Below are 16,421 nucleotides of genomic sequence, written 5' to 3' on the forward strand. Positions count from 1 at the left end.
AAGGTCTGTCTAGTCAAGGGTATGGTTTTTCCAGTGGTCATGTATGGATGTGAGAGTTGGACTGTAAAGAAAGCTGAGCACCAAAGAATTGATGCTTTTGAACTGTGGGGTTGGAGAAGGCTCTTGAGAGTCCCTTGGACTGCAAGGAGATCCAACCAGTCCATTCTGAAGGAGATCAGCCCTGGGATGTCTTTGGAAGGAATGATGCTAAAGCTGAAACTCCAGTACTTTGGCCACCTCATGCGAAGAGTTGACTGATTGGAAAAGACTCTGATGCTGGGAGGGATTGGGGGCAGGAGGAGAAGGGGATGACAGAGGATGAGATGGCTGGATGGCATCACTGACTCGATGGACGTGAGTCTGAGTGAACTCCAGGAGTTGGTGATGGACAGGGAGGCCTTGTGTGCTGCGATTCATGGGGTTGCAGAGTCGGACACCTCTGAGCGACTGGACTGAACTGAACTGAACTGGTTAGTGTTACTTTGTATATTGTGCCATCCTTCTGCTCAATCTGTTTTGTTCTTAAGAAGAGTATTGAAACAGTGTATGTGATTACTATTTTACAAGTACTAGCAGATAACAAATGATAAAATTTAGTATGTTTTCAAGGTAGAGGTGTTTTCACAGTAAATAGAATTAAAAACTTGATATATATAAGGAAAGGTTGTTTCATAAATTAAAATATTTAAAGAGCAACTTAGTTTTATCACATAATATAGTAAAGTTAGAGTTTTCTCAGTGTTAATATCTTGATATATAGATCTAGCAGGGTATGAAATTACAATAATTTGAATAATGCCTGAAGTGGTAATAAGATGTGATTTTCACTTTCTATTATAGTTAAAGTTTAAGTTAAATTCTCAATAACCTCAACTATTAGGCTCTTATTAGGAAATGACTTATCTTAGACATTTTAATGTTTAATATTAAGTGATTTCAGATTTTGTATTATAATATTCTTTATATTTCTTTTAAAAAAATGTTCTCATACATTATCTTGCTTAAGTATCACAATTTTGTGAGGTAGATGGGGAAGGAAATATAAGTAAAGAAAATGAAGCACAGAGAGGCAAAATGCTTACTTAAATTCATAATTCCATTTTATGACAGCTAGTCATGGTTCTTTTTATGTCTTTTATTATAGATCTTTATGATAAAAGATCCTATAATACATAGATCTTATATAACATATAGATTTTTGTATTATGGGATGTTTTATTTTAAGGTTTTCCTTCTAAATCTGGGAATGGGCATTTAGCTACCATCAGTGTAATATATACTTTTACACGGGGCTCTTTTCCTACAATAAACTAAAGGAACCTGCTCCATCTTATGTCCAAAGAAAGACAGAAAATTAAATAGGTTGAATTGTTTCAAATCTCATATTCAGTGACATATACATAAAGTAACAGGAAATATATATGTGGGAATCCTTCCCTTGTTGTCAGGTTTCGAGGCTGAGTTCCAATGTTTACTTGTAATTTTTACAGAAAAATGAAGTTAAAATGAAACAAAATAATTAGCATGCTTTTTTTCAAGAAAAACAACCAGTGTCAAATATTATGCATTCCTTAGGTTTGTATATGTTCTATTTTTTAAAAATATTTGTTGAATAAATGTAAATTTTATGTAGATGTTGAAAGTAGGCTCTGTTATAATAATTTTTTACATTGTAACCTTATGTAAGCTTTGAATTGTTCCTACTCTGATCAGATTGTGATGGACAATAGCATTTGTGTTGCTTTATGAAGCAAGGTCAGCTGCCATTAATTTAAACAACTTCTGCCTCAGCAAATTGTACTTTGATGTTTTTATTTTGAGACAAGCATTTCTGAGATGGTCCAAGTATCTTTGTATTTAATAGCTGTTCTCCTCAAATATCTGTCAAAATTGTTACTTATCTTATTCACATAAATAAATTTATATTTCAGTTTCTATTATTTTAATGTGGCCAATGATATGAGACTATTTTGTGTTGATATAATTATTCTATAGATAGAAATAACAAGGTAGTTATTATTGTTCTATATAGTATAAATAAAACAAATAAGTATATGTTATTAATTCCACATTTATTTTAAGTATCTCTTAATAATTGCACACATGTCTTTGTTATGCCTTTAGAATTCTTGCTCTAGTTATTTTCTTTTAAATCACTTTACATTTAATGTATTATTCACTGATAATTTTATGAATGTGTGCTAACCTTTCTCAAATGCATATCTGTAGTGGTTATTTTCTATGCAGATCAGATGGGTTTTTAAGGATAAATAACTGATGACTTATTTCAATTAATTGCCTTTTTGTCAAATATTTTTTAAAATGTCTTAATATTAATGACTGTATTCTGCAATAAGGTTTACAAGCATTATAATTTTTGGTCCTCATAGCAAATCTTTATTTTTGGCACTGTTAGTTTCATTTTATAGATGAGAAAACTGAGGTTTACAAAGTCTCCCCTATGTAGGAAGTGAATAAGTCCAGGCCTATCTGTGTAAAGACCAGCTCTTAGCCATTGCAATATATAATAACTCAGGATGACTCTAGTTCAGCAACACTGGCTCCTTAAAAGTGCTGATTCATGGTAAATTCAGAACTGCACTTTTTATAACCTAGTGCTTTACAGAATATGGTGATAGAACTTTAAGCCAAAGGCAATACAACATGAAGAAAGCAAGTGGTTCCCAGGGGCCCAGCAAAATAGTGGCAGATCTAGGATTAATTGTTTCAATTTAAGCCCCTTGGCTTGCTTACAACTCTCATTTATTTGGACTTTTAATTCTGAACTTGAAGGCCAAATGCTGATATATATGAAAGCGTTAAATGGTCATATGTTTCATGTTATATCACATTTATGCAAAATAAACTGTGAGACAATTATTTTTTCTTCTTCCTTTTTTTTCCCCAAATACAGTGGGATGCATCCTGCTTTTATCCGGGAGTTCACCTCTGTGGCTTGGATTTGTCACAGCCGTGTCTGTCTTTGATCTCTGTGTTAACTAGAAATCAAGGGAAGATATGAGGAGGTTTGTTTACTGCAAGGTGGTTCTAGCCACTTCACTGATGTGGGTTCTCGTTGATGTCTTCTTACTCCTGTACTTCAGTGAATGTAACAAATGTGATGACAAGAAGGAGAGGTCCCTGCTGCCTGCACTCAGGGGTAAGTACTTATGAAGCAGACATTTCCTTTATGCAGATAAGAATGGTGGTGACTCATGATAAAACATGACATTTCAAAAGAAGAGTTCAGTTTATTGACTTATTTGGCAGAACTGTTGATGTACATTTAGCCATGGGAAAGCTACCATGGGAAAGCTACTTTACTTTTCTTGGCCTCAACTGTTTTGTTGGAAGAAATGAGGAATTACCTCACCTCTAAAGTACTTCCAATTCTAATAATTCCAACATTTTGTGACTGTACTGAGCATGTAAATTGGACAGAATTTTAAATTTAGGCTTTCAGAAGCATAAGCCTTTAGAGATCGAGAACATAATGTAAAAAAGGAAAACTACTGAAGTGAGATGGTGAGGAAAGTAGCAAAATGAGACTACATTACAGCCCTCAAAACTTCCAAAAGCAATAAAAGAAGGACACTTTTTAAAAAGCAAAACATGTTGGTGGCTAGATTTAACTTGTGGGCTATCAGCTTGCCACCCTATGTTAAAGGCAAAAGATAATTTTAAGTGTATTACAAACTCATTTTCACTCAATATTCCCTCTTAAGGAACCAGTGTCAGTGACTAGATAAGCATGAATGCTGAAGAAACATAATAATTTATATAAATGGTGATTTATTAAATATAGTGATTCATTTCCTAAAGTTATTTCATGTAATTTTTCTATGTTTTCTTTTGGCTTAAATGTCATTAATTTATTTCTGAAACATTCCTAGTGAATGAGTGCTTCTAAAGTACTTGAGCATGCTTGAAATTAGTTTTAGTTATTGTTTTATTCAGTTGCTAAGTCGTGTTTGACTCTTTACAACCCCATGAACTGCAGCATACCAAGCTTCCCTGTCCTTCACTATCTCCCTGAGTTTGCTCAAACTCATGTTCATTGAGTAAGTGAAGCCATCCAACCATCTCATCCTCTGCTGCCCTTTTCTCCTCTTGCCCTAAGTCTTTTGCAACATCAGGCTCTTTTCCAATGAGTTGGCTCTTCCTATCATGTGGCCAAAGTTTTGGAGCCTCAGCTTCAACATCAGTTCTTCCAATGAATATTCAGGGTTGATTTTCTTTAGGACTGACACCTTTGATCTCCTTGCTGTCCAAGGGACTCTTAGGAATTTCCTCCAGTACCACAGTTCAAAAGCATCAATTCTTGGATACTCAGCCTTCTTTATGGTTCAACTCTTACACCCATATATGACTACTAGAAAAACCATAGCTTTGGCTCTACAGACCTTTATTGGCAAAGTGATGTCTCTGCTTTTTAATACACTGTCTAGGTTTGTCGTAGAATTTCTTCCAAGAAGCAAGCATCTTTTCATTTCCTGGCTGTAGTCACCATCTGCAGTGATTTTGGAGCCCACAAAAATAAAATCTGCCACTGTTTCCAATTTTTTCCCATCTTTTAGCCATGAAGTAATAGGACTGGTTGCCATGATCTTCATTTTTTGAATATTGAGTTTTAAGCCAGCTTTGTCACTCTATTTCACCTTCATTAAGAGGCTTTTTAGTTCCTCTTCACTTTCTGCCATTAAGATGGTGTCATCTGCATATCTGAGATTGTAGATATTCTTCCATCTTGATTCTAGCTTGTGAGTCATCTGTGCTGGCATATTACATGATGTGAAAATTGTGAAAATGAAATTGTTAGTCATTTAGTCGTGTCCAGCACTTTGCGATCCCATGGACTATAGCCTGCCAGGCTCCTTTATCCATGGGATTCTCCAGACAAGAATAATGGAGTGGATTGCCTTTCCCTTCTTCAGAGGATCTTCCCAATCCAGGGATCAAGTCCAGACCTCCTGCATTGCGGGCAGATTCTTTACCATCTGAACCATCAGGGAAGTAAGAGTACTATAAGAAAAAAGTTGCAAGAAGACTGGAATGGGTTGCTGTTTCCTTCTCCAGGGGATCTTCCCACACTGGTGATTGGACCCACAACTCCTGCATTGGCAGGTGGGTTTTTTTACCACTGAGCCACCTGGGAAACCCCTTCACATGATGTACTCTGTATTTAGGTTAAATTGTCAGGGTAAAAATATACAGCCTTGATGTACTCCTTTCCCAGTTTTGAACCACTCCATTGTTCCATGTCCAGTTTTAACTGTTGCTTCTTGACCTGCATATAGGCTTCTCAGGAGACAGATAAGGTGGTCTGGTTTTCCCACCTCCTTAATTTTCCACAGTTTGTTATGCACATAGTCAAAGCCTTTAGTGTAGTCAATGAAGCAGAAGTAGATAATTTTATTCTCCTTGAATTTTTTTCTTAACATTTTTTAATACTTTTTTCTTAAAATCTAGTTTATATTAATTCCTTACTTAGCAAAAGTTTTCTTTATAAGCATGACAAAAGGTAAACTTTGAAGCCCAGTTGATACATTTGTACCTTTTGGAAAAGTGAATCTAATTTACTGACTTGAGGTTTCCATTCATTTAATGAATGTATTCTGCTTCTAATATATAGATATTTTTGAGGTTATTTATTAATCAAAATATTCTAAGAAAGAGAATTTCATTGATACTATCTCATTGTATGAGTAGGAAAATTCAGAAAAGCATTTCTAAAAATTAATTTTTTGTTGTGTGATTTTGTTGGACATCTTTAGTTTACTTTGGTATTATATTCTTATTTTTTTATTATTATATTTTTTATATAATATAATATTATATTTATATTTTATTATACTCTGGTCCAGCTGGAGAAATTATGATTATCTTCTTTTCAAAATAAGTCTAATTCTTTCAGTAGAGTTTCTGACTAGCACAAAAAATTGAGAGAAAGTAATATGAAAGTGACTGAGCCTAGACCCATTTAGTTTATATACATTTTTTATGCTCTTTTATTAGAATTATTCAAAGAGGAAAACTTTATGAGTCCATCAGTTTTTGATAAATGAGCATGGGGATTGATTTGCTGATCTTTGGTTAAAATCACAGAATAAATCAGCCTTCTCTGCTTCTTCATTAGAATTGGTTGAGCTGCTGCTTGGCTGAAAGTGGAAATGTGATTTGATGGATCACGTCAGTTTAGTATGATCACTTGGTCATTTGTTGAATGGAGACATCTAGATTGGTCACAAAAAATTTTATGATCTGATTCAGCAAAATTATGACAGCCTTTTCTGGAAGTACCTAAAGAGCAGTTTTGCTGATTTAAGTTCTTAATGTTCAGTTTCAAATCTCAAAATGTAAAATTTGATGATGCAAGGCAAAAATAGTAATTTTTCCTTGTACTTAAAATGTAAAATTAAACTATATTCTCTTTACTTTTAATACTTCTTTAATGTTATACATTAATATTTGTCTTGAAAATGTGAAAATTAGGCTTTATAGTTTTAATTTCATCTTCTATTGTTACTCATTATTTCAGAATATTACTTTATTTAGGAACTCATACTGTGTATTTAAAATATTTTATTTACATGTAGATGATATTGTACAAAGTGCACGTGGCTGGAATTCTCAGGTTCTAGATATGTTAAAAACAGGATTTTTTGATCAAAAATGTTGATATTTCTGGACGTTTTTGTCGCATTATTAAAATAAAGCTTTGGACTAGGTAGTTTCTAAGATGTCTTCTAGTTCTAAATTTTAAACCACTTGTAAATACCCAATATTAGCAAACACTCTGAATTAATTTTTGAGATACGTTCATTCATTTACCAAATCATTAATTACTTAAGTGCTTCTCAAGTTAACATGTTGTATATCTTAAACTTACACTAATTATACACTTAGTTATAAACTTAAACTTACACTAATTATATCTTAGTTATAAAAAAGAAGAACACAGTCTGGTAATGGGCAAAAAATAAGAAGCAATCCCGAGTATCAGCACCTCAGACTTCACAGGGGGCATAACAAGATAGATCACCCCATGGTTAAAAACCCAGCTTTTTTGACTAATCTGGTTCTCAAGTCCTCCCCTGTGAATTATTAATAGCTGTGTGACTTCTAGCAAATTCCTTAACAAAATCTTGGTGTTCCATTTAAGATGAGAACCGTAAAGTCAATAAATCTTATTTCACAGAGCTGCCTTGAGAATTAAACATGATGATGTGCTAAGCCTCTCAGTGGAGTGGTAGCTCATTGCTGACCCTTTATCAGTGTCTGCTAAACATTGTGAAAGTCATTAAAGGTCTGAATGAGACTCCACCAGACTCTGCTGTCCAGGCTGAGTCAGGTCCACAGCATGGGGCGGTTATTCTGGGTATAGCCCCCCAAAAGGAAGTAACTCTTCAAGAAAAATTATGGACTATGAGCTAAGACCTGGAGATCCAAGGGAAACAAGGTCTCTGTTATCATGCAGCTTATTTGTTGTTGTTGTAGTTCCGTCACTAAGTCATGTCTGACTCTTTGTGACCTCATGGACTGTAGCATGCCAGACTCCTCGGTCCTCCTCTGTCCCCCAGAGTTTGCTCAAATTTATGTCCATTGAGTCAGTGATGCTATCTAACCATCTCCTCCTTTGCTGCCCTCATCTTCTTTGCCTTCAGTCTTTCCCAGCATCAGGGTCTTTTCCAACAAGTTGGCTCTTTGCATCAGGTGGCCAAAGTATTAGAACTTCAGCATCAGTCCTTCCAATGAGTATTCAGGGTTGATTTCCTTTAGGATCGACTGCCTTGATTTCCTTGCCCTCCATGGACCCTCAAGAGTCTTCTCCAGCTCATAGTTAATACTAAAAATTTCTTTCTCTCTCTCTTTCAGTAAAAATGTAATTTAGAAATGATTACAAAGCACAGAGAGTATTAGGATGAGGAAGAACAATGCTCTGAGTAGAGCATCTAAAGTATTAGAAATGAATCTCGGGTACTAGCTAAAACTTCTTAAAAGACTGTGGCGCTTAAACTGAGGTCTAAAAGATAAAAGTAGAAAGTAAATAGTTAAAGAAGAAAACACTAATTTTTATGGAATTATAAAGATAATGGAATACCCAAGATACTTCTGAAGGGAAAAAATACAGAGATCTTACAAAATTTGAGTAATCAGGACTGTAATATTTGCACAAAGGGTGGCCCAAGTCCCCAGAGGAACAGAATAGAGACCCTAGAAGTACACTCACATGTTTGGAACATTCAATATATGACAGAGGAAGCACTGCAAATCAGTAGGGGAGAGAAGAGCTCTTCAATAAATACAGTGAAAATCGTGGTAATATGCATGGAAAATAGATGAAACTGGATGCTTCACTCATGTCATAAACCAAGATACGCTTTGGAAGTATTAGTGTCGCAAGAAAACTTTACTTTTAGCAGAAAATAAAATAGGTATTTTTAGGACTCTGAATTAAGGGACAATTCTGAAATACTATACAACATCATCGACCATAAAAGATACTATTGATAAATTTGACTATATTAAAATTCAGGAAGTTGGTTCACTTGCATATACCTTAAAGAAAGTAAAAAGAGATTAAAAACTGTAGAAGATGTTCAAAGAACATGTAGCTGAAAGATTATTGTCAAATATATATAAATAACTCCTATTAATAGTAAGGAAAACCCACATAGTCCAACAGGAAAAAAATGGGCAGGAAATAAGCATAAATGCACATTTCTAGGAAAAAAAGAAACACATATAGCAAAAAAGAAAGTTATGATAAAATACTGAACATTGATTGTGAGAGGGAAATGCAGATCAAGACTACAATGATATATACATTCAACTGGCAAAAATTAAAAAGGCTGCTAATACCAATTGTTAGAGGTGATGTATCTTCACATCTTTTAATAGTAACTTCAGATAATGGTTTGACATTGCTGCTGATATCTAAAAATTCATGAATGAACCAGAATCCATAGTCATATACTTATAAAAATCTTTCCACATAAGCAAATATTTTACAGTGCTACTGTTCATAAAAAGTTGAAAATAATCCATAGGCCAATTAATGCAAAATCTGATGAATGAATAGATGTATGGAATATAATAGAATAATATATTTTAGTCAAAATGAATGAACTATAGCAATTTGCACCAATATGAATTAATCATGATAATACAATAGTAAATTAAGTATAGAAGTTATATCTTTCAGAGATGATATACAGCATGGTACAGTTTGATAAGTTAAAATCAACTTAGTTTTTCAAATGCATACTTTAGAACTGTATAGAGATGCATCAAGACTTCATATAAAGCAAGTAAAGCTAACTGTGATCATAAGATTGTCGGACGTTGATTGACATGTGTCGGGGCAACAGGTGCATGGGGTGGGAGTATTTTGACTGACTATGGGGCATTCCTAGTGTCCTAGGTGTGTTTTGGATGTGGGTTTGATGTGTCTGTAATATAGACAACTAAAGTGAGTGAATAAGAACTATTGAATGGATTTGAAAAAAAGGGGAAGCCACTGAATGAGTTTAGAATACAGCAGACATGATTAGCTCTGTGTTGTGGAAAGTTCATGTGTGGACTAGATCAGGGAATAGACAACTGTACAGGGAGGTGGGGTAGGTGGTGGTGGTGGCCTTTCATGAGTTCTGTGTGGGAAGTAAGGCCTGCTTAGAGCATAGTAGTGCCAGTGAGATGTGACAGAAGTGGGTGAAATAAAGAGGTATTTGAGATACAGGATTAAGAGACCTGGGTGCTTGACAGACTCCGGTGGGTGGAGGAGATGGAAATGTCAAGGACACGTTTCAAGTTTCTTGCAGGACATTATTTGATCCAGTTTCTTGATAGGTGAGATGTAGGAGGAGTTGAGGTAGCTACTGAGTCTGTTTTGTATGTGTTGAGGTTGAGACATGTGTCAGGCAACTGAATGGAATTGTTCAGTAGGAAGTTGACTACATTAATAAACTCTTAAATACCAGACTTAACACCATCATTTTTTTTTCCTAAGGTGGATTACATTCTTTTTCTTCCTTATTAAATGGAGTATATGGAATAGAATTGAATCTTTGCTTCTGAGTCAGCACTGTCATTTTATATATCAATTATTGAGTGATGCTATAAAATTTATTATTTTGAGGGACTTCCTGGGAGCACAAAGACTTGTTCTAATATTAGATGCAGAGCCATGAATCCTTTTGCTATTTTCTAAAGGAGTACCTTTGGGTGACATAAGTTCTTGTTAGGGAAGTATAACTCTTTTATGCCACTCTGGGGCCACCTAGAGCTAAAATGCACTGAAGGATATTTCTGACTCCTAACTGGTGTGGAATACTAAGTGATGCTGCTCCAGAGTTGGAGGAGTTAGAATAGCTATTTGAGAGAGTAGATATTTAAAAGACCAATGTTGCTGCAGTGCACCTACAAATGCTTTGGGAAAATTTGAGGTTACGTGGCCAGTCTGCATCATCTCTGTCCTCTAGCTCCTTCACTAAGAGCCCATGTCCTTAGGCAAGTTAATTTGTCTCTCTGGGCCTCAGTCACCAGGTGTAAAATGAAATGAATATGAATCATGGTTTTCATTCATGAAAACATGTTCTTCAGTTGTATCTGACTCTTTGTGACCCCGTGGAGCCTGCCAGGCTCCTCTGTCCATGGGTTTCTCCAGGCAAGAATACTGGAGTGGGTTGCCATTTCCTTCTCCAGAGGATCTTCCCGACCCAGAGACTGAACCCAGGTCTCCTGCTTTGCAGGCAGATTCTTTACCATCTGAGCCACCGGGGAAGCCCTGGTTTACATGCTCATTTCCAAATGAAAGATTATGTTTATAGCTATTTTTTCTCAATAAAAGTATGGAAAAGGAACTATTTTGTTCAGTCCGTGGAAAATGTATTGTCTGCTAGAAGAAGTGATGATGTGGAAGTGACATGGGGAGAGAGCTGCTTGGCAACCCCAGGAGAGCCTTCTCATCACAGAGGACAAAGGGATATAAAATTATGATATTCAAGGAAGGAAGGAACCTCCCATTCTTTACCTGATCCTGAATATTGAACATATTACACATACTTAGGAAATGAAATAAAACTTACCTTCAAAAAAAGGGAGATGAAAGAATATTTAAGAAAGACTTGTTGCTGGTATATAAACAAAGATAAGTATATTAGCCAACAATAATAAAAATAAGTCTAAACTATGATTATTCTAAATTATGTATACGTTTTAGCTTAATTATCACACAAAAAAATGTGGCGACATTTTTCTTCTTTTACGAGGCAGAGTGAGTGTATGAGGAAATCACTTCCATGTTTTTCTTCTACTCATGTGCACAATATTTCTAACACCAGACGTGTTGACTTTTCCCCAAGCAATTCTCTGCAACACCAACTTGGTGTTCTACAAGTCTGACACTGTCTACCTGGACTGAGCATCCGACCCCACAAGTTAAGGACTCAGTCCCACAAAGCTGCCACCACTTCAGACACCAGTTTAAGATCCCATCTCATCCTCAGTACTTCTGACCAACCAGCTATAAATTGGCACATCCACTGAGTTTGATAATTTGCTAGAATGCCTCCCAGAACTTAGGGAAACACTTATTTACATTCACCAGCTTATTATAAAAGTTATAATAAAGCCAGATGAAGACTTTTGCAGGTTGAGGTCCAGAAAGGCACCAAGTTCAGGAGTTTCTGTGTCCTTGGAATTGGGATATGTGACCTTCCTGTCATGAAGATGTGTTGAACATTGTAGAAACTCTCTGAACCCCATACTTCTCAGATTTCTATGGAGGTTCCATCATATAGATATGTTCAGTATCAGCTCAGTCTCCAGCCTGTCCCTCCTTCCTGGAAAATGGGAGCTGGAACTGAATGTTTCAAGTATCTAATCATGCCTTGGTCTTTCTGATGACAAGCCCCATCTCAGAGCTATCCAGGAGCCCAAACTGAATCATCTCATTTGAACAAAAGATGCTCCTATTACCCAGGAAATTCCAAGGGATCTAGGGGCTTCATATCAGGAACCAGGATCCAAGACCAAACATCAGATGCTTCTAGTGTATAACTTAGGAAATTATAAGGGTTAGAGTAACTCTGAGCCAGGAATTGGTGGCAGAGACCAATGCCTGTATCTTCTATTGTTTCACAGTGTGGTCAAGAGGAAGTGACGGAATTTTAACAACCAATAGAACAGAATTTGGTTATTGTAGTGTAAGTTCAGTAAAGGACTTTGTTATCACTTAATGCCAGTTTTCATTGGAATTCAAGTGCCATGCTTTCACTCAGATACCAGTATGGAGCACAGAGTCTGAAAATTTGACTTGAGGGTTTTGTCTTCGCTCTCAGAGGCATCCTAGACTTGACCAAATCTCCCTGGCTAGTATATATATATATATATATATATATAAATCACGGTCAGGAAAATATTTCCTAGGTACCCTTCTTGTTTCAGATCATTTATGAGGCAATATTGCCATATCTGGCATTTTAAGGTTTTGCAAAGTTACTTTCATGCCCTTGTGTCCCCCAAGACCTCCTTGCTGCTGCTCTGAATTGGAGAGAATCAAGAAAATTAATGGAATTGTTGACTGCAATCTTAATTCCGTCCCTCCATGTTTCCCTTTAGCTCTACCTGGGAGACTCCCTGGTCTCTTCTCATAAATCTGGGGATACAGGTAGCCTTGCAGGATCTTAGTTGTTTGACCAGGAATGGAACCCCAGCCCTGGCAATGAAAGCACCTAATTCTAATCACTGGACCACCAGGGAATTCCCTCTTTTGTTTCTTTCTAAGTGATCTCTTCATAACACTAACATCTTGCCTTGTACTCATTTACTAAATAGAAAATGCTTGTTGACCTTGTTTGATTAATCTTTAGTGCTTTAAGGGAGAATTCTCTGTGTAGGTGTGAGAGGAAACTGAAAAGTAGTAAATTAAAGTGTTAAAACTAACATCACTTTTTTCTTGTTTTTTAAAAACATGGCTTCACCTTTAATGGGGGAGGGTAGAAGAGCATAAGTGATTACAATGTTTTGGAATTGTCCTGAATAAATTTTAATGACTACTGGGACTTTCAGGTGATAATATTTATAGTCATACAAAAGGTAGGACATACAGGCTCAGTCAACTTGGAGTAGGACATATATATGTCCCAGGTAATTTTCAATCGAGTTTATAAATAGTATTCAAAAATTAATAGACTTATAAAATTTTGACCTTTGATGTTCACTTTTGCCTTCCATGGTTTTGTTCACAATTCATTCTGATCCCTTCTCTAATCCAGGCAGACACATCAGTGTCAGGAAGAAAAATACATTGTAATAATGAACAATTGTGAGGTTTACTGTGGCAGCTACTTTGCATATACTGGTTCATTTAGTTCTCACAGGTGCACTGAGTGTAAATATGATTGTTACTCTCATTTATATATAAGAGCCTGAGATATGAAAGAGTTAATTAATTTCCCCAAGGTCACAAAACTGACAAGTAGGAAGAAAGGGCTCTCAGCCTGCTTTGTCAGACTTTTGAGCTCAGACTTTAAACCACAATGTTATGCTGTGTCCCTGACTCAAGTGCCTAGACCTCTTTAAGGCAAAATAATCATATCATTTACATACTATTTATAAAGTAATTACAAATATTGGAATATTTCTGGAGGAAAGAGAAGGAGGTGGCCACTGACCTTGGGTAATAATATGTCTTATTTAATTATAACAGGAGAATAGTAGTCTGGCAAACTTACCTGTCTGAAAGGTAGGCTTTCAGACTTTAGCAATTTTGTATTTGTTGAGTTGTTACAGTATACTGATTAATTTAGGTTGCAATTTTCCTTAGCAGTTTCCTTTGGAGCCAAGCCTCTTAAATCTTACAAAGAATGATTAAAAGTTGTGAACAGTAGTAAAGCACTATTTTTTCTCAAAATTTTAACAAGAATGATTGAGATAATCTTTCATCCATTTATTTGTTAAAAGTACTGGTGTAGGAACTATGAAATATACAAAGCTTAATCAAATAGAACATCTGTCTTGAAGAATCACACAGTCTACCGGAGACATGGCATGTACATAAATAACTACATTACAAAATAGAAAATGGTAACTGCTATAAGAGAGATACCAAGTAAATTGCTGTGAGAGGCCCCAAAGTATATTAATTATGTGGACATGTATAAATTGGGAGGGAGTAGGTATCCGGGAAATAAATTATCAAGAGAAGGCTATTGGCTTCCTCAAAATGAGGATATAAGAAATCAGTGAGTTGGTTGATTGAGGAAGAATCAGACATAAAGAGGATTTACAGATTTTAGGTTGAAAGTTAAGATAAAGAGAGATTTTAAAGGACTTTAAGTGCTGGGGAAATGAATTTTAATTCTCTTCTCTAGGAAATGGGAAATTGTTGAAAGTTTCTGGAGAAGGAAAGATGTGTTTAGCATGAGATGGAGTTCAGAAGGAGAATGCAGTGTTGTTTAGTACGTGTGCAAGATAACACTAAGATGTTTTTGGCCACCAAAATTTTATTCATTAATTAAAACCATTTAAATTAGATGGCAATTAAAACCAATTGAATATTAAGTCATTTAAATTCTTTATTCTGAAAATTAATTGGTAAAAACAATAAAGTTTTCTGTTTTGTAAAGTCAAGTTTAAAAACAGTTTGAAGAAGTAAATACTCATATCTTTACTTATTAGTATGAAATAAGATGAGCCAATTCACTCAACACACAATTTGAAGGCTTGATTTGCGTCAGAGCTGGAGATAGGAAGGTAAGAATCACTCTTATTTCAGAATGAAATGTCAGCATATAAATACTGTGCTATCAGGAGGAGATAAAATATACAAAATAAAGAGAAATACATCATTAAGACAATACTTATCTTTTGAGGGCAAGCTCTAATTTTCAATTTCATAAAGATTAGAGTTGATTGAATGGAGAATGAAGGACAAAGCTTATTACCAAATAGTCCCTCAATAAAATGGAAATGGACACATTTTTATTTCTACCCATTGGAAATCATGGGCACTAAAGGGCTGTGTTGAGGCAGAGATAGCTGCACATCGTATATGCTCAATTAATAATTGTTGAATGAATAAAACAATTAAGGCATGATCAGTGTGGCAGATTCTGTTTTCATAGTAGACTATCCAGTATAGGTAGATGATTAAGAATCTTGAAACAACTGTATTATCATGGCAAACATATTTTTATTGTTACTCTTTCCACCTAGAGTCCAAACTTTGTCTTTTATCTTTCATTTTCTCATAAAATTTGATCTCACACACTAGCAAAGTAATGCTCAAAATTCTCCAAGTCAGGCTTCAACAGTACATGAACCGTGAACTTTTAAATGCTTAAGCTGGCTTTACAAAAGGCAGAGGAACCAGAGATCAGATTGACAACATCTGTTAGATCATCAAAAAAGCAAGAGAGTTCCAGAAAAACATCTACGTCTGCTTTATTGACTATGCCAAAGCTGTTGACTGTATTCAGTTCAGTTCAGTCGCTCAGTCGTGTCTGACTCTTTGCGACCCCATGAACCACAGCATGCCAGGCCTCCCTGTTCAACACCAACTCCCGGACTTTAGACAAACCCATGTCCATTGAGTCGGTGATGCCATCCAACCATCTCATCCTCCATCGTCCCCTTCTCCTGCCTTCAAACTTTCCCAACATCAGGGTCTTTTCACATGAGTCAGTTCTTCTCATCAGGTGGCCAAAATATTGGAGTTTCAGCTTCAACATCAGTCCTTCCAATGAACACCCAGGACTGATCTCCTTTAGAATGGACTGGTTGGATCTCCTTGCAGTCCAAGGGACTCTCAAGAGTCTTCTCGAACACCACACTTCAAAAGATCAATTCTGCACTCAGCTTTCTTTATAGTCCAACTCTCACATCCATACATGACTACTGGAAAAACCATAACCTTTACTACATGGACCTTTGTTGACAAAATAAGGTCTCTGCTTTTTAATAAGCTATCTAGGTTGGTCATAACTTTCCTTCCAAGCAGTATGCGTTTTTTAATTTCATGGCTGCAGTCACCATCTGCAGTTATTTTGGAGGCCCCCAAAATAAAGTCTGACATTGTTTCCACTGTTTCCCCATCTAGTCCGCATGAAGTGATGGGACCAGATGCCATGATCTTCGTTTTCTGAATGTTGAGCTTTAAGCCAACTTTTTCACTCTCCACTTTCACTTTCATCAAGAGGCTTTTTAGTTCCTTTTCACTTTCTGCCATAACGGTGGTGTCACCTGCCTATCTGAGGTTATTGATATTTCTCCCAGCAATCTTGATTCCAGCTTGTGCTTCTTCCAGCCCAGTGTTTCTCATAATGTACTCTGCATAGAAGTTAAATAAGCAGGGTGACAATATACAGCCTTGATGTACTCCTTTTCCTATTTGGAACCAGTCTGTTGTTCCATGTCCA

At 35.9% G+C, this 16,421-nt stretch overlaps 1 protein-coding gene across 1 annotated transcript in view; it reads left to right on the forward strand.

The window, feature by feature from the left end:
- GALNT13 (polypeptide N-acetylgalactosaminyltransferase 13) overlaps window positions 1-16,421 on the forward strand; it is a 628,841-nt gene that overhangs the window by 36,793 nt on the left and 575,627 nt on the right. The window contains exon 2 of the mRNA XM_010840017.1: window positions 2,915-3,160. Coding sequence (XP_010838319.1) covers window positions 3,019-3,160 — 142 coding nt within the window. The 5' untranslated portion in view covers window positions 2,915-3,018. The remainder of the gene's footprint in view (window positions 1-2,914; window positions 3,161-16,421) is intronic.

The sequence above is a fragment of the Bison bison genome, unplaced genomic scaffold (genome assembly GCF_000754665.1).
Source record: "Bison bison bison isolate TAMUID 2011002044 unplaced genomic scaffold, Bison_UMD1.0 scf7180017864139, whole genome shotgun sequence".
NCBI classification, from domain to species: domain Eukaryota; kingdom Metazoa; phylum Chordata; class Mammalia; order Artiodactyla; family Bovidae; genus Bison; species Bison bison.